General features: G+C 39.3%; 1 protein-coding gene across 1 annotated transcript in view; it reads left to right on the top strand.

The window, feature by feature from the left end:
- Positions 1 to 25,434, top strand: part of LOC129351595 (zinc finger matrin-type protein 4-like) — a gene marked incomplete at its 3' end in the record, with an annotated part of 56,308 nt that overhangs the window by 704 nt on the left and 30,170 nt on the right. Inside the window, exon 2 of the mRNA XM_055020517.1 lies at positions 17,598 to 17,699. Coding sequence (XP_054876492.1) covers positions 17,598 to 17,699 — 102 coding nt within the window. The remainder of the gene's footprint in view (positions 1 to 17,597; positions 17,700 to 25,434) is intronic.

A 25,434-nucleotide genomic window follows, 5' to 3' on the forward strand; every position in this document is an offset into this window, starting at 1 on the left:
AGAGGGAGAAGAGGAGTGGGCGAACCTTCTGGGTCACGATTTCATTTAAAACCCCAGAACAGACTGAATGGGTTTCAATGTCAGGCTTATTGAGATGTGATGAATGTTTTTTTTTTTCTCTGTTTTTCTGCTCCACCTGCAGGGGGTCAGAGGGTACTTCTTCTTTTTTTGTTTGTTTTATTTTTAATTTACCTCCAGTGTTTTTTAAACAGATTTAGTTTGTTTTCATGTTTAGTTCTCTACAGTCAACAGCAGTGTAAATTAAGCCAAACTGGCACATTTCTGACTAGCGTATCAGAAATGCAAAGGTCAGGAGATTTTATGGTCAGTCTCTGATGACCAGTTTTGTAAAGCTTTGATCTGCCAATTCAGTAGATGAAATCATAATGGGACGATAACAGAGATAAACATTTCACGCTTTCGCAGTATTACGGTGTTATGATTGCACCATGAATGTGTTTCTGGTGCAAAAGTAGTTGTGCCCTGAAGTTAGAAGAGGAGTGGGTGATGTGGGTAAGTTTTATCACAATATTTTGTGGCGCTATTGTGATAGTGGTGATGACAAGAACTATTTAATGCTTCTTTTTATAGCTGGCACATCATAGTCTCTCAAACACAAATGCTACTTTTGAAAAACATTCCCATTTTTCGTATCCTTCTTTAGGACCCCAGTCTCATAAAGAAGGTTGATTTAAACAATTAAACTGTACAACAAGCAGCCCTTATTGCTGCTTTCATTGAACAAACAGTGGAGAAAATAGTAAAAATAACAAAACTAACAATGAGGGCAGTTTTTTAAACATCCTTAATTGGAATTTGTCGTGATAAGGTAAAGTCAAACTTATTGTCATTATAAGAACTTTAGCCTGATAAATGATAGTACTATAAATCCCCACCATTAAGTCAGAAAGGAAGAAAAAAAAAAACCTATGTAGGAATTTTGTAATTGTGGGTTATTGGAAATCTTTTACAAATGCAAATTGTTTTCTTTGAGGGCTTGTGATACTGCAGCTGAAGGTAACTGATGGGCTTTAATCTGTACTTTATATCTGACCAGACAAAAAAGAAAAAGAAAACAAAAAACTTATATTGCGGCAGAAACAGCACGATGGAGGATTTTGAAACCATGACCTTTGTATACCTTGAAACCAGTAACTTACTCACGGTACAAATGGCAAAAGGACAACAAAATAGCCCGAGTGCTTCTGTCAAGACCAAAAATGTCTTTCTCTGGTTGTATTAGACTGGGCTTGGTAGGTCAATACTAGAGCTGCACAGATCTGATATTGGAAAGGAAAATTCTAGATAGGGTATCTGTGACAATGTGCCTGATTCATAGGGACAGATCTACTCAGTCTAATGGCACTGGCTGAAGAAATTAATGTTGTTTTTCCATGTTGACCAAGCTTGTTTAGTATTGGTGTATATTAAGTTATCAAATTATTTTGTAATTCAGTCCATTTATGTTTGTTTTAAATACACAACACTTATATTTATATTTAAAAACAACAAAAGGGGTTAAGTCAATTCAGTATTTTCTTCTGTATGACATTGGTATCAGTCGATGCCAAACTTCAAATATCGGTATCGGAAGTGAAAAAGGTTCATCCTTTTTAAATACATAGAAAATAGCTAGAGAGAAAGATGTAGCAGATAAAGATTGAAAGACGGAGAGAGACAAACCGATAAAAGATAGTTAAAGAGACAGAAAGATAGAGAAAGACCGATTAAAAAAGGATATATTACTGAAGAGGGATATATAAATACAGCACATAAAATTAGAATAAAGAACATTTTCAGTCTTTTTTCTTCCTTGTTAATGTTCTGTGAAATGATGTATTCAAGACACGTTCAACTACTTCTTCAATAACTGTTAGATGTATTTTGTCTGGGCTAATAGCAATCAACTCAGTTGCACAGCGTGATTGCTGTTCAACTGAATTAAATTGTTAGTCTTTGCAACAGCCTTTCCCCCCCAGACCAAGTCCCTGGGGGAAACTCTGCGTTCACAGGGAAAAGTCTGCTCAGTCAGGTCACCTGTCGGTTCCTCCGTGCAGGTCTATTTGTTGATTCCTCAATGGACAGACCTGTCTGTTGGTTTTTCCAGTTTAAAAACGAACTATAGCAGAACAGATAAAGGTCATTAGTTTACATTTCAGAGATATAACATCTGCTCATTTGCAGTTGCCGTTTGGATCATTTTTCTCTCTCACAGCAACTTTAAAACACATTTAGTGCGGCGCTCTCTAAACTCAGGCTGTTGTGTTTGATTTTTAAATGCAGTTTTTTTGCTGCTGGTGTGTGTTGGCAACCCAAACAGTTAAGATGTTATTGACTTGACTTATCAGACACTTTTGGGATGTAATTCAAACATATATGTTTCGATTGAAATCTGCTACAGTTTGGAAGTACCTCAAAAGACAAAAATTGAATAAATTAAATACTTTGGTGAGCCAAAACATGTACAACTTGATACTATCTGACTTATTAATATCTGTGTTTAACTTCCACTATCTGTGTTTAACTTTGGGGACTTTTTAAAACGATGTGTCAGAGTCAGGCGTTCTCTCTCGGTGAGCCGGACCTGGAGCGCCCGGCCGGCCAGCTGGCTGTTAATTCAGCGGGAGCAGACATCTCTAAAAACCTCGGAGCAATATTGCAGTTAGATGATTGATGAACTGAGCAAACATTTGAGATTTATACATCTACAGTCTTGCCTGAAAACATTGTAAAAAATGATTTTGTGCAATTTGAAGTGTAATACAGCAAAATAATTTTGCTGCTCTTCACAGCCATTGCCCCGGTTTGAACCTGCATTGAGTCATGTGGGTTTGAAGGATGCGGACCCATCCTTCAAATCTGGGGGAAAAGAAGGACACATTTTCAGGCCGCATTTAGAGGAGTCTTGGAATAGTCCATGTGCCACGAGTAGTGTTGACGGACTTCCATTTAATCTTAAACCACATCGATTTTTTTCTGTATCCTTCTTTTCCTTCATTTTATTTGTGGTTGTAGTCTTTTTTTTGTTTTGTTTGTGTCTCTTCTCTGTTGCTTTGGCTTTTTATGTGTTTGCTGTGCGTTCGAACCTGTTGGACACCGTACAAATGAGACAAACATGGAGGGGGCAAACACCGCAGTAGAGCTGATGTTTTTATGTTTGACTTTAAACTGAGAAAGAAAGTAAATACTGAGTCTTCCTGTTGACAGCCACTAGAGGCACTGGATTAAACCAAACGACTATGGCTTCTATTTACTGCCGAGTGTTTCTTTCACTCAAATATTTAATGTAACAGAACGTTACGCCTGGTCAGGTCATTTTTGCCTATAGCAGATTTAGGTAGAAAAATCTATTTTGGAATTCCACTCCACCGCTGTGACAAGAACCTGGGAATAAAATGATTTTCACCACACAGCTGTAACAGCCAGAACTGATTTGGCCTGTTTAGCTCGACCATGCAGAGAGACCTTTACTATTAATACTCTCATCAAACAGATGTGCCAAAAACAACATGATGTGTCGAATTTTAACTCATGTGCCTAATCAACTCACGACGTCTTATTTATGGCATAACTGATGTTTTAACACAACGATTGTGTCACTCAAATCAACACAAATGTGTGTCATTTTGACAAACATACATATAAAATGAATTATCATAGATTAGGTTAAATAAAAAAACTTGACACTTTCATTTGAGGTCATTAAAGATACTTTTATTATAAATAAGTACATTACAAGAATAAAGCTGATGCAGTATCAGTACATACCACAAATACTAAACAGTTTAAATAGAATGCTAACAAAATACCAGTTTTTCTAACGTAATTCAACACAAAACCTTTTATATCAATAAAACAACATGCTTGCATAATATTTGTTGCAGCATTCAGTAAACACTGAAGAAAAGCATTGCAATAAACTTAATAAACAAGATCATGAAAATTGCACTCCATTTGCAACATCTATTTACAACACAGTACAGTCATAAACCAAGGTGCAATATTTTGTATCTTGGTGCCACAAGATACACTGTACATAATACATGATGCATGAAGATTCATGATACAAGACAAATGCAAGATATCTATGGTGCCAAAACTCCACAGAACCTCTAAACCAGGGGTGTCCAAACTACGACCCGCAGTTTGTTTTTAATTCTATTCTGTCTTATAAATAGAATAGAATAATAAGTGCAAATCACTTTTTCTTGAGTGTATTGCACTTCTTAGTTTTAAAACCAGGGACAGTTACTGTTGATCAAGACATTTGTTCCACCAAAAAGGACAATCACAGAAGAAAGTTACTAAACATGGCGGAGCCAAAGAAGCGAAAGGTAGAAAGTGAATGTAAAAAATCTCAAATGGTGGGAAAGTGAATAGAACTGCTTATCCACAGGCCAATCTTTCTGCTAAAAAAGGGAATTATGTGTCTGATTACGTGTCTCGAATCGGAATTCAGACATCGCTTCCAGAACTTTTCTGTCATTGAAAAAGAAATCAAGCTGTTTGCGACTCCTTTCTTGGTGGATCCTGAAAAAGAAGAGAATCTGCAATTAGAACTCATGGAAATCCAATGTGATGATTCTCTGAAGAATCAACATCAGCAGCTTTCCCTCCCAGAGTTCTACCGGGGTTAGGAAAAGGAAAGGTTTTGTCCGATGAGGCACTGTGCGAAAAAATGATCAGCCTATTTGGCTCAACATACATATGTGAGCAAATATTTTCATTGTTAGCACTGAACAAAAGCAGTCAGAGAACAAAATGACAGACTGCCATCTCCGTAATGTCCTTCACATCTCAAACACTAAGTCTGCTCTGGACCTGCCAGTCCAAAGTGCAGAGTGTAATGTCGTTCCCACTTTAGGTAAGTCAAAAATATATTCCTCTGTACCCGAGAGTTAATGCATGTGCAAGTTCACATGCTTCATATATCAATAATGCGCATCAATTCTGTCACTATCCTGCGTTTGTGCATCACTTTCTTAAATATGTTTTTCTTGTTAACACAGAGTACAAAGTCAGCCAATCTCATCTGATGCAGATGTGCTACTTGATCAAGAGACATCTGTCTGAATCGTCGAATCAGCACAGCAGCTGGATGGCCCAATTTACATACCCAGTGCAGCTGATACACACCAAAATAATTTACTACAATTATACACACTCCTGTTTTTAAGTCCAGTTTAGTCTGTTAATGTTGATAACTGTTTCAAACGAATGTTGATAACTTAAATAACAAGCTTAAAATGCATCCGTCTCATTTTCTCCTTTGTTTTTTCTCAGTACTGTAAATCTTCGAAGAAGAAATCTGAGGCTGCCGTTCTGAGAAATAGCTACCAAAGTTTTTTCTGAATAAGTCGATAAAGATCCATTTATGGAAAGCTGTCTTTAATTATATTCAGCAATATAAAATATTGACCACTTTCAATAGATTTTTCTACCTTTAGTACACTGAAGTTAAGACTATAATAACTTAACCAGATAAAGGCTCATTTTTGTGATCTGTTCTTAGTGGCAGTATGGAACCAGTTGCGTAGACTTGGCTGTACACATCAACACTGAGACAGATTTATGTCTCAGTGTTGAGACATAACTAACTACATTGTGTGTTAAAACCTGTGATTGTATTCTCCTGGGTGATCTGTGGTGCTTTTTTTATGAGAAGTGATTTTAAAGGCTAATTGTCCTCTACCCTGTTGGTATGGGCTGTCGAGGATAAATGATAATTATTGCTACAGTATGTTACATTTTTTGTGTACAGTGTTCACCTTTGTACAGTTCCTGCTGAATATTGCTTTCCAGGGAGATCTAAAGTCCACAACACAACAGTGCAAATGCCACTCAAAGAATTATCAAGGTGCTTAGGAATATTTAGGCATATAATGACTTTTCATTAATATCAGACTAGTTAAGAATATGATGCACTCAGTAATGGCCATCAAATTCAAAATGAATGTGGAACATTCTTTCAACTCTATGTTGCACATTTTCTAGCATTCCAGTGTTTAGTAAGGCTTAACAAAATCAATATTGATTTCTCCAGCCTGATGCCATTAACTGCAGAACTACTTTAATAAATCAACTTTTCCCATTTAAAAACACCATCTCTTGACAGATGCAGCAAAAGGGGATTAAATCAGGATACAATAAAAGCACTCTTACTTACCCTTCCATGCCGGAGGACATATTTCATTCGACAAAACTGAACCACAAACTCAATTCCTATGTTGGATCTTTTATAAGTTGCTATAGCTTTTTTTTTTTAGATACTCAGCCTTTCTAATTAAATTTTTTTAGTCAAACAGGTCATGTTTATTGAATGTACTGCTTTTAAATCTGTATTAACACGGTATAAAAGGACAAGCGTTGCAGTTATTTTTTGTTATAATCCCGGTAACGTCATCATAACTCTAAAGTTGCAATTTCTTCTATGGTTTTTATTGGCTGCTGAGTTTCACCATAGTTCAACGTAAGAATGCTTGCTAACAGCAAATCTTAATTTTTCAATTAAATCAGAAATACACTAGTAAATATTGTATTTAGCTAAGAAATACACGGAAAATGACACTTTACAATTCCACTTGAAAGCGTCATGAATTCACCAAGTCACAGAACTGTTAACGTCCAGTTTACAGAAAAAAGTGTATTATAGACGATAAAATCTCACAAGTTTACTTTCAAGATAAATCGTTTAATAACAACATCTACACTTAATGTATGTCTTATGTTTTACAGTATTAGTTATGTTGAGATAATCAAGATAACTAGTCAGTGCTTTACTGTCAAAGTGAAACTTGATATCTATAAAATAATGAAAATTAATTCAATTCATACACAAAATAAGTGCATAAATATTCACCCCATTTTATCTTAAATATTTTTTTGTCAAGAGTCAAGTTATTTTGATCATGATTGATTGGAAAATGGTCAAACACCATTGGGGATGAATAGTTTTTTTTAAGGCACTATATAATAAGAATAGCTAAAAGTTGCTTCACTACAGAATGTCATGTTTTTACATCGGCGGACGGTTTTATATGACACTGACTTATGCTTAGATACTTTCATTTTCTATCAACACTCAGCAGGAAAGTTTGGCTCAAAGTACCAAATGAACAACCCTGGAAAATAAAGCTTCTTCGTCGACTCGTTCCTTCATTGACTTGGATTTTCTTGAACCCTGAAGTCATCCGTTTCTATTTCTGAAATCCTCTAAACGCGGGGCTAAGCGCTTTCACGGGGTTGTCTACTGTCTCTAATTTGGAATGCCTATAAATAAGTCTTTAAAGCCCAGCGCTTCTATCTCATCAATAATTGTTTGCTTTTGTTGTGTTGAAGTCGCCCGGCTTCTTTGTTGCGTTGCATTTTCTTATTGCTGCACTTGTTTCAGTCTCTTCCTCTCATACGTAGTCGGCTGTGACACGTCTTTGGGTTTATATAAATAGTGCAGTCTGTGACAAAGGGCTCCAGTAATTTTATTTTCAGTTTGGTCTAAATATAATATTTAAACAAAGCCGGAGCTTTGTTAGGCTCATGAAAGGTCTTTGAGTCTGTCACAGCAGCAGAATGTCAAATACTCTTCAGAAATACCAAACTCGTCTCAGATCTGCTAAACTACTGCTTTCTATAGAAGAAAGGGACAAAGCTTCCAAAAAGAAAGCTATATTCTCACTGACAGCAGTGGAAAAAAAGGAACAAAGGCAGCTTTGGATCACAATAGAGTCAACCCTGGTAAATCATCCCAACTGAATGAGCCGTGTTTTATTAGAGACGGGAGGGTGGGCATTTTTACATTATTTATTATTGTAAAAAACCTCTGATCATAAGGATCTTTGATTTACTGTTGTCTCGCCAAATTTTAGTGTTTGACTGTAAATAAAAATACAAAATTGATAGCGTTGTTAAAGATGTTATTTTTGCTATTTTCTCCACTGCTAGTTTCACAAGGACATACACTGGTAAATTTGGCAAATATGATTTAATGCAGTTACTTAGTGCAGCAGTGATATAAATCACACTTCTCTCAGTAGGTGCTGTCCTTAAGAAGCCTGTTGTAAATGGAAATGTTTTTTTCAGAACAGTATTTGTTTGTAGTGCAAAGACTAATGTGCCATATTGACACAGCCATACAGTTTACCTAAAAAAACAAGTAATACATACTTGATTAGTCATAAATATCAATATCACAGTATCTCCACAAAAGTCCATATCACCCATCCCTATTTTTGCATTAACAAAATAATTTTTCTGTAGCGGATAGGGCACCAAAAATGGCTCCGCCCTACGGGCCAACATCCTCGTAAATCCGGCCCTGGTCAGTATTTTTCAAATAGAGGGATGGCAGAGTGTCTGTAGGTGCGAGAAGCAAAACTTTATTATTTTCTGCATTCATACTTGACTGCTAACCAAGCCTCCGGTCACTAGGGGGCAGCAGAGTTCAAATTAATCAATAGACGGCCTGTTCAAGCTAGTAGAAGCAGCAGCCTACACAGGCAACGAGCTGAGAAAGATGACGTTTGTGACAGTGCACAGAAAAAAAAAAATAATAATAATACACATGTGAAAGAATGTGCTCTGATGGAATCCTCTGTGTGAGTTAGAAAAGTAGCACAACACGCTGCTGCACCTCGATGATTGGTGAAGCATAGAACTGGAAGCATCAAGGGATGGAAATGCGTCTCTTCAGGGAACGTTTTTCAATGGAATATGGATGGAGCTAACTGCAACACAATCCTGGAAGAAAACAGCCTGGGATCAATGTTCACTTTCTATTGGGTGAAAAGCAGAACAATGGGCCACATCTGGGCCACTAATGACCAGTGAACCAGGAGTTTGGTGTAAAAGAGCAAATTCCTTTACTTTGCTACAGGTGCATGAAATACAACAACATAGCTTGGGTGGGACTGGACCCTTTGTTGGATCCCTCTGGATTAGGATTGTCCGCCCTTCAGTTAACCATTCAGGGTGAGTCCCACTTTGTAGCAGCTGGTTCATTTGGGCTGCCAGTCGCTCCTGGAGAGCAGTGAGTTTCTTTAGCCAGTAGGCATGGATCATGTCAGGCCCTGGTGCTGTCCATTTTTCATACCTGAGACTCTTTCTTGAACATCTGTCACAGTGATGGTTACCGGGGCTTGCTCAGGGAGGTTGCTGTGGTCCTCTCGTAGAGAGATCAGCCACTGTGCATTGCTGTTGTGGGACGCCTCCCTTTCCCATATGCCTTTCCAGTATTGTTCAGTCTCCAGCCTTGGTGGGTCTGCTTTGTTGTTATTACCCTGCCATTGAGAGTACACCTTAGCTGGTTGAGTGGAGAAGAGTCGGTTAATCCTTCTGGATTCATTCTCCCTTGTGTATCTCTTTAGGCGGCTGGCCAAGGCTTGGAGCCTCTGTTTGGCAGTTTCAAGTGCCAAACAGTATGGGCAATCTGCCTGTACTTTCTGGGTATTGGTGTTTTCATTGTACCCTTGTGGGGCTCTGATAGTTGGCTCACCTCCCTCCTTGTTACCTTGATTTTAGCCTCTAACCGTCTTTTCCATGGTGGGTATTGGGTCTCATGGTTGACCCAATACCCACCATCTCAAGGATCACTGATGCTGAGTTGTAGATCAGCTCATTGGTTTCTGTTATGGTGTTGGTAGAGATCGTTCTCAATGCTGCATTCACATTCTCAATGAGACTTTCTGATGGTACTTCACTCAGCCGTTGTAATTGGCGTCGAGGAGGTCTGGTTGTCATTTGGGTCATGATTCTCTCTCTCAGGTCAGCAGCTCTCGTTCAGCTCTGTTTCGCTCATTAGGGCCGTGTATCCCCTCACTGGGTGGGGACTTGTAGTTAAGTCCCCACAGTTCTGACATCCAGGTTCCTCCTTTTTGCTGTAGCATTTGTGTTGTACCTCATCAATCTCAATTTGTGACAACAATTGTCGTTTGTGGATGTTGGAACACTGAGCTACTAGTTGATTAGCGCTTAGTGTTGACTGGGGATGTCGAAGTAACCATTCCTTCCCCAGTCTCCATGTAACCTCTCTGATTAGGGTTACTTGAGTAGTAGCATTCCAACAGATCCACATTTTCATCTCTCGCCCATTTCCGTCTTGTTCCAGTAGCCCATTTGTCATCAAGGTGCTCTGGTTCCCCAACACCTGGCGCAGACCTTGTTTGGCCGGGCGACGTCTGAGCCGGGATGTTACCCATCTTAGTATCTCTCTTGGTATGAGGTAGGCAGTAGCATATATAATTGTGAATTTTTTCTTTTTCTTTTCTTACTATTTCCTGTAACTGTGTCCCGGCTTAAGTTGAGAAAGTTTGTAGAATGAAAGTGTGAATTTGTTTTGTCAGCAGATGTGTAGATGCAGGTCAAGCCACACTGCATGTGAATGGGCCATTTAGCATCTAACGCATGGTGCTCACTACTCTGACCTCGGGGCATGTCATTCTACTTGCTGCGGCCTACGCAAAGCTCAGATCAGGACAACTGGGGTATAAAGTGAAATCTCTCTGCTGTGTTATCGAGCTGCCACACTCACCCGGTTTGCTTAATTTCCCCCCCTGGGAGCAATATTCGACTGACTCTCCGGCCCCAGAGCACCAGCTGCACAAAATGCTGATAATGATAGAAGTCGGAGGTACGGTGAGCCATACGGGTCACAGAGAGCACATCCGAGGTCACACAGCTGCTCCCGTCTTTCTACCCCTTTTGCAACTTCAACGTTCTCCATTGCATATCAGCGGTTAATTTTGTTTAAAAGGGAGATGATCCATTGTTGAGTTCTGAAATGAATTTGTTCATATTTTCTTAAATTCCAGCACTTACACATAAGAAACTAATCAGCAACAGTGACAGTCTGATGCACAGGTCAGGTGTTTCTAACAGTAATCCAGATGTTAGCGTTAGGATATTACTGGACAATTTTAGGTGTTTCACTAAGAACTAGACCTGATGCAAAAAATAATGTAGCAATTAATGGAGTCATAAATTTTAAAAGATCTCAATAATTTCCACTTGCATGATTTATATTTCTTCTCTTTTCTCTCTCTATACTTGCGTCAACCAGTCACCGTCAAAACTAAACCTTATTGATTTATTTCAGAAAAACTCAAGAAGTAGCAGCTTCTATAGTTTTTGAAGACAGTCTCATTTGTATGATAGGATGTGAGTTTTTGTTGGGAGTTTTTTGGGTGACATTTGGTCCCCATTTCTTACTAATTAGTGGTGGTGATGCTCTGTTTTTCTCCTTTGTTTTCTAGCATGACTTATTTTAATTCATTTAGAGTTTTGTTTTTGGCTAAATGAGAGATGCGTGCATTAAATGAAATAAAAACTCTTCATGGATCCGTATTCCCACATACAAAGGAAGAAGAAAAACGTAGGAGGAAGAGAATCATTGAAATAACTGAACAGATTATTAGCAAGTGAGTAAAAACAAGAATTAGATTTGTAAGATTTGTTGATCTGAGCCTGCTTGTGTGAATTCTGACGGTGTAATTTGATCCTCAGAGCAGCAGAACAGAATTGATCAACTTGGCTGTCCGGAGTTAAGAAAGTAAATATTGGGCAGGCTGGTGCGAGTCCAGCTTGTCTGCCTGGGCACCGGTCCAGCTTGGAGGCAGGCTCAACTCTCTCCCTGATGAATTACAACTGACCTTTCACTGCTGTAACATCTGCTGGGCAGTGGCTGGTGCCACCTCCCTCTCATCTCGCTGCTCCCTGCGGTTCCAGCAGCCGCCGCTCAGCCTCGGCTCATTTGCTCGTTCGTCGTCATCGTCGCAGATGGATGCTAAACAGAGTTGGCTGTGTGAGAAACAAGTTAGCCTTCTGCTAATTCTAGCGTTAAATCAAGGTGGGCTTCGGCATCAGCGTCACCCCTCCTCTCCCCCTACCTCACCAGCCACATGTTGTTTCTCCATCAAGCGGCGACATCACTTCTGTAGTGACCTCATGGCGCTTCGCTGAGATTGCTTGACTGGATTTCTGCTGACAACAGCTGCTCTGATCACATATTGATGATCAGATTGTTTAAGTCCCTTCTCTGTGGGCTTGTGATTGTGATCCATCCATCCATAATTGATTGCTCCCCCTTTTCCTATTACACTCAGTGAAAATGAATATTTTTTTTTTTTCCATTTCGGAGAGAGTCAGCCTTTTGTAATTATAACGGTGGTTTTGAAACAGAAATCCATTAGCTTAATGAATTGATCGCCAAGGAGAGGCACGTGTTAATTTACTGAGCAGAATCTGGTCTTTACAGTTTTGTACTTCCCATTCATTTGAACTCACAGTACGAATTCTGTGATAGTATTGATAGAACCGCACAATCCTGGACACCTTCTGCTGTTAGACGTTATTAAAGGGGCAGGGACATATGATATGTTTTCCAGACACATGGTGACATTTTATAGCACATTCAACTAACTACGTTACATTCAGTTGTTATAAAACTACTATATATATCAAAGTGTTTCTTATAGTATATTATATGTATGTATTGAAAGAAATTTGACGGCTTTTGTCTCTAAGAAGCTCCAAGTTATTCCTGTTCTCTACTTTGATCACATCGTCACATCACTGCTCCTCCATGATGGCGTTTACAACTGTTTTTAGGAGCGTTGGACTGAGAAGACGTTTGTTCGATAAATATAAATCGCTTCAATGTTAAGTTCACCAGATGTGCAGTTCCACCAGGGGTTTGTAAATTGCTGCTGCTAGTCTGGAGGAGCTGAGTGGGAGAATCACGGTGGGTTTGGAGCTCGCCTGGCGACGGCAGCTTCAAAGCGGCGCATGGGATTAATAGGCGGCACATTCTGTGAGCAAGCACAGAATGGTTGCCACGGGAGATTAAAGGATTTCTCAGAAATGCGTGAAACAAATCAAGACAACTCTCCAGGTATGTTTTTGATGAGGGAATAACATTATAACATGATGTAGAGCTAATAATAAAAGTGAATTTTCATCATATGTGTTTTTGTTTTTATGTTGACCAATTTGCTGAATGTTGGTAGGTAACATATTATCAGTGTTTTGATATTACTTGTTGACTTGTCATTTGCAGACAAATTTAACAGAAAACATTGTTCTGCTGATAGACATTCTTTGCTTTATTTGACTGTTATCCTAGTAAAGGTATGAAAATGGAATCGGTTCGAAACCTAGCAAATAAACCCAAGATTTACAGGACAAATTTGCTGCTTTAAGACCTTAGATTAGCTCTGGAAAATAAATTGAGAGAAGAGTGTTGTTGTTTACATGCTGCTGCGGATTTTGCCTCTGATGCCAGGGAGTTTCGGGTTATTAATCATTCATTTTGAGCATCTGTGTTCCCGTGCTGAAACAGGCAGCAGGTCTGCTGCTGGCATGAGCTGACGAGGCTTTTTAAGTCTCTAGTTTAAGTCTCTAGTTTGTGCGGTTTGTCTACTGAGAGTAAAAGAGGAAACTACACCTCTATCAACTGATTGCATGACTGAAGAGAAAAGCAGCATTGCTGATGTAGGTATTTATTTCTTCTTCTTCTTGAGCGATTGCTCTGTTGCAGCCTGTGTTTCTGAACGGCTTTAGTCCGGTCCGGTCAGTTTGGTTGGTTCCTCTGAGCTGCAGGACAATCAGAACATGCAGCACCAACTGAGGGGCAGACGCAGCTGTAAGTTAATGCCGAGTGTCTCATGCCTTGAAAAGTATTCAAGCCTTTAGATTTAGACCATGTCTGGTTGAACAATATGGGTGCCCACTTGATTTTTTCCTCTTTCTTTTTTGGGGGGGATTTTATTGTAATTCATAGGGGGGCCCAGAAATTCTTTGGGAAACACTACCTTAAGCTAAGAAACAGAGCACTGTTGAACTTTAAAGGTCTTTATAAGTAGGTTTGTTGTCTTTAGCTGCACACCTGAAACAACAACACACTTCCTCAAACACACACCCAATGATTCACACAACATGTGAACAACTCTACAGATACAAAGAATTCAAAGGAAATTAGTTCACTAATGTATAAAGTAATTATTGGTACAGCAGTGAAATGAAACAAGGAATAAGAATTGAGCATACCAAAGGAAATGTAGTAAAGTCTTTGTGGAAATTGCTTCATTTGTAAGAAAATCTTCAAATAGAAACTAGTCAGATGTAATTTTGACCAACTCCTCCAAGCTGTCTTCAAATCTTCAAAGGTTCTTGGGTTTCATTATATGCACTCTGAAAACCAGTTAAGTATTTCTTTGTGGTTAACTATTATCTTGCTTGTAATTCCAGATTTGTTTCAACTTCAGACTCTCGTGAAGAAAGTACATCTCCCCCTTTTTCGTGCCTCCAATTTTATTCGGGTTCCATTTCTCCTCCAAACATGATGTGTCCAATGAGTCCTGATTTGGGATTGGCTTACCAAATTGTATGTTCCCAACATTTATACTGGATAGTCCAAAATTTTTGCAGTCAACTTTAAATAATCCTCAATGTGCTTTTTCTTCAGCAGTGGAGTCTTGTGCAGGGAAGCCATTGCTACTGAGCGATATATTGTTGTTTGAATGGGAAAAGCTGTCAGGTATTTCCATATAATTTTGGTCCTCCAAGGCTCTTTGATCAACTGTATTGATCATTGTCATGACTCCTTTTTCAGAAATCCTACATGACCTTGCCAGTTACAGCTAAATCAGTCTCCAATAACACTCACTGGAACATTCAGCAGTTTTGAAATACAGTATGTTTCGCAACAATAACATTTTTGTGAAGGTTCCTTTTGCTTTTACCAATCATACCAATCTTGGCAATAGTTTGATATTGCAAGGCATTTTATAGGTTCTCACTGTGAAAACTGGCAGTATCCTATACCAGTTTAAGAAACACTGAAGCAGATGCTAATGTTGATGTTGCGGTTGCCAACAGTTAGCAGTTCTCATAGTGCTTACAAATAATTTGTCACTCTGTCACTGTTTCTTTTCCAACCAAGTACATATAATTAAAAGTGAAAACGGTTTTAAAATGTTTCATAGTTTTGTGAGTAATTGTCAGCCAGCCTGAGGAACAGTTTTTATTAATTGCCTCTGTCAAAACAACAGGGTAAATAAATGTCTCCTTCCTTTCTCTGGGTTTCCTCCAGAAGTTTTGTTAAGCCTGGCGAAAGCGGAGCTGGGGCAGTCATCCAGAGGCCCGCTGTGTTTCTGAGTTAAAAAATGCTTAAAGTTTGAAAATTTGAAAATTTGACTTGGTAATTATGTGTTTTTGGAAAACATTATTAACAATACGACACCAACTACAAGGTGCTAAAAAAAGGCAAATATGGAAACAAATTTTTTGCACTTCAGTTGTTTCATACTAATTAAAGTATGAATTAAAAGTTTTTTGAATCTTTATACGTGTCTTGTCACTTTTTACTGAAGTTGTTGTTGTGTAGACCGGTAAAGACAAGCCATCTTTTTTGCCGTGGTTAGAGAGTTTTAGTGAATTTAAAAAAAGACTCCTGACCTCCTGTGTGTTCAAATACTGACCATACTATGTTGCTTTTAACCGTTTTACTGAAGAGACTCTTTAACCCCTAACATTGTTACTGGGGTACAAAAAATCTTCTGATAAATAAACTCAGGGGGTCTGAGGTCAGTTTGAGGTCTTTACAATAATTTATTTTTCCATCTTGAATTTATTACACCCTTCATAGAAGTTGGAGAACAACTTAAAACAAAGAACATAATTTGCTTGCCGGTCTTATTTGCATTCAAAGAAGTCAATAAAGAAGTCATGTCTCCTGCTCCTCATAATGAAGACACGTACAGAGATGGTGATTGGGTTCAGCCTGACTGCATCCAAATATGAAATGTGAGGCCCTGATAGAAGCCTGACTGAATTAGTAATTGCAATAAGAGAAGACCCAGCTGTAAAGCTGAATGCTCTGCGGTGCCCCTTATATTTTTGTGTAATGCTTTGACCAAAGTTCCATCGTATATTTTAATGGATTTCCAGGAAAACCTGCCAGCCTGATCTGCTGTAGTAATTTATTTATCATTCTGAAAGAGGCGTTCAGTGTTGAGTCCGAAATGGGATGTTTGGCACAGGATGGTTTTTCTGGCCGAGTGCTTTCCAAGGCTGCTCTGCATCTGGTCCTGACGCTAAATGCTTCAGGTGATAAAATATTGATTAGGGACAATGGAAGTATGAGATGTGATGCCATCGGCTTACCTGAGAAGGCAAACAAACGCAAATCAGGACCCCCTGCAGTTTGCTTAGCACGGTGGAGTTGGAGTTGAAGACGCCGTCATACACTTGCTTCAACAAACCGGCTGTCATCTGGACAAAGCAGGCAGCCCTGTGAGAATAATATTCTTTGATTTATCCAGTGCATTTAATGAAATTTAGCCTGAAACTCCAGAAGACACAGGCGGAGGCCTCAGCACTCACCTGGATCTCTGACTACCACATGAACAGACCACGGTTTGTGAGCCTGAAGGACTGTCTGTCTAACCAGGTGACCAGCACCACAGGGCTCTGTACTCTCATTATTCCTTTTCACTCTGTACACTTCAGGCTTCTAGCACAAAACAGACTGTTGTCATCAAAACAAGAAACCATTCCGGATTTTAAGAAAAACAACCCTAGGTAAAAAAAAACTTTTCTATTATGGAAGAAGAAGACGAAGAAGAAGCAGAGGTATTTAAATATTTTGTTGTTCAGATGGACAACAGACCGGTCAGCAAGACGCCACAACAGACTTCTAGAAGTCATTGTTTTGGAGCAGCAGCATCAGAGACGGACGTAAAAAGACTCGACCTGATAAAGAAAGTCGGGTCTGTTCTGAGGACGACTGTTGAACCTCTGGAGGTGACAATGCAAAGAAGAATTCAGCATTCAACTTCCTTCTTGGGGTTAATAAAAGTGGTTTTGAACTGAAGTGAAATGGTCGAGGTAATCAGATTTTAATGAGGGACAACAAAAGTATGAGATACAATCACTGTTCATGTTGCATTGCTTCTCAGGTTGTTTGTCTCAGTTCCTTAAGGATTCAAACTGAAGGCCTCATTACTGTGATGACACAGTCAGATGGCTTGTCTTGAAACATGCTCAGCATTTGGTATGAAGTGGTATACCTATATGAAAAAAAAAGACTTTTTTGCTGTTAGACGTCTGAGAATGATCCTTAATTGGCTAAAAGAAATCTTCCAAAAACACAGGTAGGAAAACAAAAATAAGTCAAAGCAAAACAGAACAAATTTTATCTAGCAAAACACTTTGATGCCATAGCAGAATTTGATACCATGAGAACATTCATGGTGCCACATGAAGATGAGGCAGACCCTGGTGTCGTCTTCATGACATCTGGTGTGTCCTGTCATCTTCACAACCAATTCAAACATCTGCAGGAAATCTCAAGCGGTTTGATGAATGCACTTCCAAAAATGTAAGAAAAAACATACCTGCAACAGTGAACGCATAATGTTAAACATTTGCTCTTGTGCTGGACGTGTCCCCAACGCTCACACATCAACGCCATGATGGTTTGGAGAGATCAGCTGTTTTTATTTGAGTTCCATAACTACTGAAGTGAGATTGAAACTCTTGAATGTACACTGCAGAGGAATTAGTATGTTAACTGTGATCTCCATTCCTGCATTTGTCTTTCTTTCCAGATGAAGTCTACAGAGGTGGACCAAGGGCTATTCACAGACAGCTACTGCAAAGTGTGCAGCGCTCAGCTCATCTCCGAGTCCCAGAGGGTGGCCCATTATGAGGTGAAGATGGCATCCAAGATTACATCATCCCAGTCTGTTACACTTCACTGCTGTTGTGGGGATAATTAATTCTCAGGATCATGCTGTTGTTCTCCTGCCTCCAGAGAGACGGGCTGATCTATCCACCTGAACCCTGCAGCTGGCAGGAAACACACCTACCTTTGACTTTTTAGCTCCCTCTATGATGCCAATTCTGTTACTAAGTAGCAACTGCTGCACATAAGAGTCTGAAATGCTTAAATACGTTTATTTATTTATATATACATATTTTTATTACCAATGTTTTCCTTGTATTTCCGTACAAGAGAAGTTAGCACAACCAAGATCCACCGTTTTGTGTGACAACCATGCTTTACAGCTTCTGCTTATTTGGACTTTGAATTCACTGCAAGAATGCTAAATGTTACCAAGTGTATTTGTTTTTGTTTTTTTTTTCAAATGCAACTATCTTAGTACACTTGAAATAAGTCCAAACTAACCTACAGGTAACTTCAGCAATATATAGGAGCTTATTTTGAGTGAATAATTGGTTAATTTGATGAAAAAGATTATTTCACATCTTACAAGACATTTTCCCATGTTATAAGTGAAATAGTCTGCCAAAAGAACATGTATTTTAACCCATATTAAAGAATTATTGACTTGAAGCAAGTGCCAATATCTTGCTGAAAAGTTATTTGTAAGTCTTATGTTAGAGAAAATCTTCTAAAATTTCTCTCTCATATCCATTTCTTGTCTACATATTATTCATTAAAATGTCACTGGAGCACAAAACAATCTAAAATAAGCATTTAAAGTCCTAAAAAGTGAGATGCTTGCGCTTTCAGTACTTTTGGTGACATTAATTGTCGACATTTATTCTAGAATAAAACAAACATGAAATTTGTTTTATTCCTGTCTGACCCATTACAGTGGTTTTATTTCTAGCTGTATGTCCCTTTATAATGGCTTTTCTACCATTAAGCTGTATGAGTAATTTGCATAATAAGCGTATTTCATTAAAAGCAACATTATTAGTAAACTGCGGACACCACGAGGCTTAATGGGAGAGCAGACGCACCATATTTTAGGATATAGCGCTCAGTGCAGCTATCCTTGGTACAATTCCTGGTCCTGCGTTATTTACTGAGTCTCTTCTTCTCTCTCTTCTGTTCTTCTTGTCAAGCTCCTAACAAAAAAATAAAACCTAACAGTCCCACAAAATCTTATAAAAAAAAATCATTTTAATTGCATGAACCACATTTCCATAGCTGTCATTAAGCCTGGCATGGAATGAGTCTCTCTCCTGCACAGCCTCTAAATCTGCATGTTTCTTGTGCGAACTGCTGCACCGCTGCAGTAGTGCAGATGTTGCCTCTCGCCGGCCATCATGGCAGGCCAGGAGAGCTGCGGGTGTGACTGCAGGCCCGCATCAGCTGGACAGCTGCGCTAACACGACGTGGAAAGAGCCATGCGAACAGAAATGACCTGGCAGGAAGAAAACAGTTTGAAAACTTCTGACTGTCCAATAATGTTATGCTGGTTCTTGCTAAATAGAGAGTTATGGGCTTTTTGGGGTCATTTCAAAAGTTTGCACAACTTTGGGAGTTAACTTTTTCTTTTTAAAGTGTTTTCGAAAAGTTCTAACAGGGCAAACCTTGTGTACAGAAGGCTTTTTATTTCCTCAGAACATTGCTACGAGGCACAAAGACTTGGCCGTACCGATGCAAATCAAATATTAATTTTGTTCTTGTGTGATGAATGCTGAGTACAGCAACTGAGGCTGGAGCCTCCTGGAGATGCAACGTGTTTTGGTTGTTCTTTTAGAGCAGTAAGGATCTGATGCGTCATTGTGATGTCAGGAAACCCTAATTATGAAACCCCATTTACAAAACAGAACTGACTGTGAAAGTCAATCTATTTTCTGAGCCTCAGTTGCTCACAGGGATAACTGTCTCACAATCCGAAAAGTTGCAGACTTAGTTCCAGCTTGCCTTGCCACATGACAATGTGTGAATGCGTGAACATTTGTGACGCTCTACAGCAAAACCAGAAACAAGTCATCAAAACTCAAGAGAAAAGATAGAGAAACCACCAAGTTATGAGGAAATTGTCATTTCTGTTGTTTTTTTTTTTTTATAAAATAAACTAGTCATGAAGAATCCTCCCCTTCCTTTAAATAGCAGTTTGAGAAGTTTTAAAATGGTCAACACATAGCGCTAAATACTTTCAAAACAATTTTTGTTTTAGAGAACGTATAAGAAGACTTTAGGTAGAATATATTTGGAGTTTCTCTCGTTTCATCAGCGATAGTCAAGTGTAGAAGCGATTGATGACGCATATCTGTCCCTGTAGTGCCAGTCTTCTCTGTAGTTTTCCAGTCTGTGTAGCTGAAACCCTGTTGGCATGTCGAGATGTTTCAGTGTGATCGCAGATTTAAATGCACCCTCTGATCTTGCATGCAGCCTTCATCTCCTTCGACAACAAAAATTCATATCAAAGAGCTGCCAAGACGCAGGTGAGATGAGGCAGCTTTCTCTCCAGAGGACGTTCAGGTCATGACAAAATCTGGATATATGCCAAGAATGCCTTTCAATCAACAGTTTGGTCGCCTCAGGTGTTGCTCTCTGCTCTTCAGATCAAACAAGCCGTCTGACACACACTGCTGTGACGACCTCCTATCCAGAATGCCTTTGAATTTTAAACCTAAAGCATCATTTGAATGACAATCAACTGGAAAATGCAATTGATCTTGAACCCTCTCTCTCAAACACATCAGACCTGAAATTTCCCATGTGAAGGTGGTCAGAGCATCCTCTGCCTCACTGTTCAAAGAGTCATAGATGTTGGTAAGTTATGCATCCGTCTCTTTGCGTCTAAGAGATGGATGAGCTCTGGACTGGCTCAGGGGAGCTAGCATGGGAGCTTTTCTTTTCCTTCTCACTATGGCCTCCTCGTCTGAAGGAAAACTGGAGTTGTAAGCAGGCAGAGAATGTTTTTCATGGTTTCCTGTCCAGGCATTGCTAGTATGCTGACAGTCTACATACATGTGCACTACCAGACTTTTTTTAGGTGGCTTTTAAGGTCTTCTTAAAATAAGTATGCATTTTTAGATTTTTTAACCCTTTCCCGGTCTTAAGAGATGGTATCATTTGGGTGCCTTGTACGCAGTCAGGCAGGGTCACAAAGACCCCTTGTGCGCTTCTGGCTTTTGTGACATCTGCCACTCTCCTCCTGAGTGTCGCATTAAGACTGCGGGTGGGTTAAGAAAATATGTGAAGAGTTTTTTCCACTATGGATAATCTAGCTTGATACACTCTAGTCTTGACTAAGACTTGGGTAAGGCGGTCTTGACTACAATACAAATCTTATTTATTCTGTCTGACTTCTGAAACATTCTTGACATTGTGGAGAACATTTGATTTATTTTGTGGCTCAATTTTTCAGTCGTCTGATTGCTCCAACGGTAGCACCATATTGTACTTCACTGATATGATTCTTTTCACATGAAGTACAATAAGGATTTTTCTGGGAACGTGGAAGAAGCTACAGCCTTTGTGACAAAGACAATCATGTACAGCTCTGCAGGGGACATGGCCATTTAGCATTTAGCTGACTTGTGCAGGTTTTGACTGCTGTGCCCTTTGTCCACTTTGTATCTTCACTAATTAGTTTCCATTATCTTGAAAGCATTTGAAAAGAACTTTCCTTTTAAACATTTGTTGTGTTTTTTTGTCTGTGCTTCTCACTGTAGAGCTTTTGTCTGAGTTAATTGGCGGATGAAGAGGGCTGTAATATATTTGACCTTCATATTTAGTCCACCAGTGCCCCCACTGAGGTTTTTAGGGGTTGAATGCTTGTGCTGATACACGTTCACACAAAAATTTCTTGACTGAACTGCTGCATTGTTGAAATGTGATGTTGGATTCATAGTACAAGAAAAAAAACAAGTTGCTTTGCTGCAGCACAGATTGCGTTGTGTCAGAATATAGATGTTTGAAGAGATCCGAGCCGTGAATTTAATCTGTCAGATGACTGGCAGAACATTAAATGGTACAACAATTGTGCAATATTACAACTCTACAATAGCTCTTGGCAGAGGGAAGTTTGTTTAGTTCAATTAATTGCATGAAAAGTGGAGGTTTTATATCTCTGTGGCCAGATTAAGGCTGAAGGGTTACACAAACCTGCATAATAACGAGCCAGAGTGACCAATGGTGAAAAATGTATTGTTGTACCATGTATACTTTGTTTATATGGATACAGATTGAGTCGGTCACTGTCTTTTCATATAAAGGTGTGATGTCATGCTTGTGCAATTCAAGTTCCAATTGAAATCATTGCCACCCAAATTATTCCCACCACCAAACCCTCTACCCCAAATGATTTGCTAGCAGCAGTTTCTGATGCAGAAACGTGAACACCACTTCCTGTGGGCAGCTTTTAACTGCTGGGAATTGTCGATATTCATGGCTTCACAGGAAATCTGGCTTTTTGTCCTGCATGTGGTGAAACAGCTGTGGGACAACAGCAGTGACTGAAGGTCTGCATGTTCTATTTATGTTCGAGATTTGTTTAAGTCGAGTTGTCAAACTTAATGTTAATGCAACTTTCAGTAGAACCCTCTTCCATTCGTATATCCAGCTGCATTTTGGGTACAGGGTAGAAAAAACAAGTGGTGATGAGTCTCTGACCACGAACCATTCCATGACTTTCCACAGCCAAAAACCGATTCTGTCTCGGCTAATTCGGATGCATCCGTTGTGTGTTATTGACGAGAATTGATGTGCATTAAATGTTGCCTCGCAGCATTCATGATGGGTTTTCTCCCTAAACTGGTTGCCTCGTCACAGAGCCCATTTATCTCTGTTTCACCAGATCCCTAAACATTAAAACGATTTCACTTTCACATAAGCTGACCATTGGAGAGACGTCGCTTCCCCTCTTGGCAGTTCAGGGGCCTGACTTTCCACTTCAGTCCATTTAGGACGACATGAAGAGTGGGTGTAATTTCTGGCTTGTTTTGTTAAAGGGGAAAGAGCAAAATGTATGTTTAAATCAGTACCAACTTGCTGATTTTCCTAGTGCTGCAATGTTGTCTGGATTTTTCAAAATAGCACAGCATAGGGAGTTGGAGTGCTTCTGTTTAAGATTTGTCACTGAAAAAAGGGTAGAAACAAGCAAAAGCATTCTGATAGGTATCTACTGTATGTTTGAAGTAAAAAAAGTAAGTAAAGAAAAAAACACTCAAAATTCCTAGTTGCAGTAATTAACAGGAAGATCCCTGAAGTCAAATTTCTGAGCGGTTCAGGCAGCTCTCATCAACTAAACTTTAGAATCCAGTTTGGCCGCCATGCATGTTTAAACATACTGAAAGCAGCAGTAGAAGAATGCAGGTTAGTGGCCGTCTGGGAACCTCATTGTGAAACCTCTCCAGAACCTTTCAGGGTAACAGTAAGACTGACAGCACAATTTGTTCTTACATCCAGAAAAAAATCATATTTTGAATAAAGCGCTAAAACCCCTAAAGTCCATTATTATGCTTGGTGGCATGAACAACATCTCTTCTCTCCGGCTCTATGCTGAACCCTGTATCGGAATGCTGTTGCTTTTACATTCAGTAGAAATATTCCAGAAATGGAATCAGAAGAAGATAATATATGTCTGTTTCGGCTAATATAGCTGTGATACCCTGGTGGGCGTCTCATCACTCACCTGTTTCCCTGACTTCAGCAGCCGCGGCTGTTTTTGATTACCGTGAGACCTTAGTGTGTGATATAATATGAGCTAGCGCTACAATATGAACCCACTGGGATCCCAGTAGGTCTTTCATCTTATGGAAAATATATATGGTTCCCTGGAGGCCCGGGCGATGCCAAAGCTGTGAGGCTTGATTCACTGGGGTTTTTGCAAAATTATTTTGAAAAGTTTTAATTTGACTCAGCTAATATAGAGCTGTGGTGCCAAAGACAGTTCACCGGAGAGTAAGTTTGAGAAAGGTCAAATGTAAATGGCAGAGATGAGCCGAGTATTTATAGAAATGGCATCGGTTTAAAATATAGTTTTGACTTAACAGCATGGCATTTAGGAAGTCTGAAGATCAGCAAGTTGGCTGAAATAACTTAAGGATGACTTTATAACCGCAGCAGTTATATGCTGCGAATTAAAGGAATAACTAATGTTATTATGTTTGACTACTGCTAAAATTGTTTTCATATGAAACTTAACATTAAATTTGTCCTCTACTCCACATAGGAGTGGCCAATAAGGACTGGGATTATTCCAATATTTTGTACCGCTATTGTGATAGCGATAAAAATGATCCTAATGCTAATGCTAATGATTACTTCTTTTTTTAAGGCTCAGCATTGAAGGTGCTAAGTTTGTGATGAATCTGCAACGCCACATGTTTAAAGAAGTGTGGCGTCACCAAGCTGCACAAAGACATTATTAGACATTATTTTTGGATTTACTGTTATTTTTTGACAATTTTAGTCAGTTTATTTTTACATTAACTGAAATTTGTGATGATAAATCAAAATTCTTGTCACAAACTTAAATTTTTCACAATAAATGATAGATGATATGATAGCATTTTCATTAAATGAAGTTATTGATGTAGCTTGCGATGCCACACAGGGGTGCTGCCAGGGCCCCCCGATAAAAATATTTAATTAACCTTTAAATTGATCCTATACTCGGCGGTGATGCATCCAAAAGCGTTTCTGTCTCAACAGATTTTTAAACCTGCATGTTCACAAAGTGGTTCCGAAACGCTGTCGGCGTTAAGCTCTCATTTTAAAAAAATACGCAAACTCAGATACTTAAACTGCTCTTACTATTTTTCACTTGCTTTAGAGGCAAAGGGATGGAAATGTTAGCTATTTGTAGCGCTGATGAAAAAATGTTCTGCTGGAGCAAAGTGAGACAGAACCGTAACGGTGCCGATCGAAAATCAAAGAGAGGGTCTGTACGAGCGTGCGTTAGGAGTAATCTGTGCAGGACACACTCAGCTATTCTGCTTTGCCTTTACTTGGTTTCCTCAGGAATTAGTCTGTGTGGTAAGCGATAAAAAGCACAAGTACAGGGTGATAAAGCTGGCCCAGAACCTTTTGCCTGAATGTAAAGTGGCCTGACTCTCCGTGTTTAAGCAGAAACGGCACTGCTGAGCTGCTCGGTCCACTTTATATGGTTCACCCTAATTCAGTGGCACTTACAGTGCAAACACTGGAGAGAAGGAGAGGTTATTAACAGGAAGAGTCCTGAGAGATCAGCTGGTAGGTGGCCTTTTGAGGGAAGAAAAGAAAGAAAGTGAGACAGAAGGGTGAAAATGTTCTGTCTTCTTGAAATATGATTAAGCAGAAGGAAAACAGCAAACAATTTTGTGAAAGAGTGACAATTAGTCCGTGAAGCTAGTCTTATTAAAGGAGTACAACATTCACATTCCACTCACACTTAGGTTTCTATGATCTCAGACAGAATTGTAATGTGACTACAGGAGCCCAACTCTCTCAGCTTCACAATATGTGCTTCCAGTCACATGAAGCCAGTTCCTCGACATTGTGAGCATCTGGTTAAACTTTGGTATCATGTGAAAAGTGTTGCTGTGCTGCAACACAGGGGGGGGGAAACGGTGGAGCATGGTAAACACACAGAGAAACTAATGGTTTCAGGAAATAAACAAGTTATCGGGCATTACTATAAAACAACTTTAAGTTAAGTTCACTCTGACCAGATCTCTTGACCCTGATATGTC

Source organism: Poeciliopsis prolifica, unplaced genomic scaffold (assembly GCF_027474105.1).
Source record: "Poeciliopsis prolifica strain line A6 unplaced genomic scaffold, Auburn_PproV2 SCAFFOLD068, whole genome shotgun sequence".
NCBI lineage: Eukaryota > Metazoa > Chordata > Actinopteri > Cyprinodontiformes > Poeciliidae > Poeciliopsis > Poeciliopsis prolifica.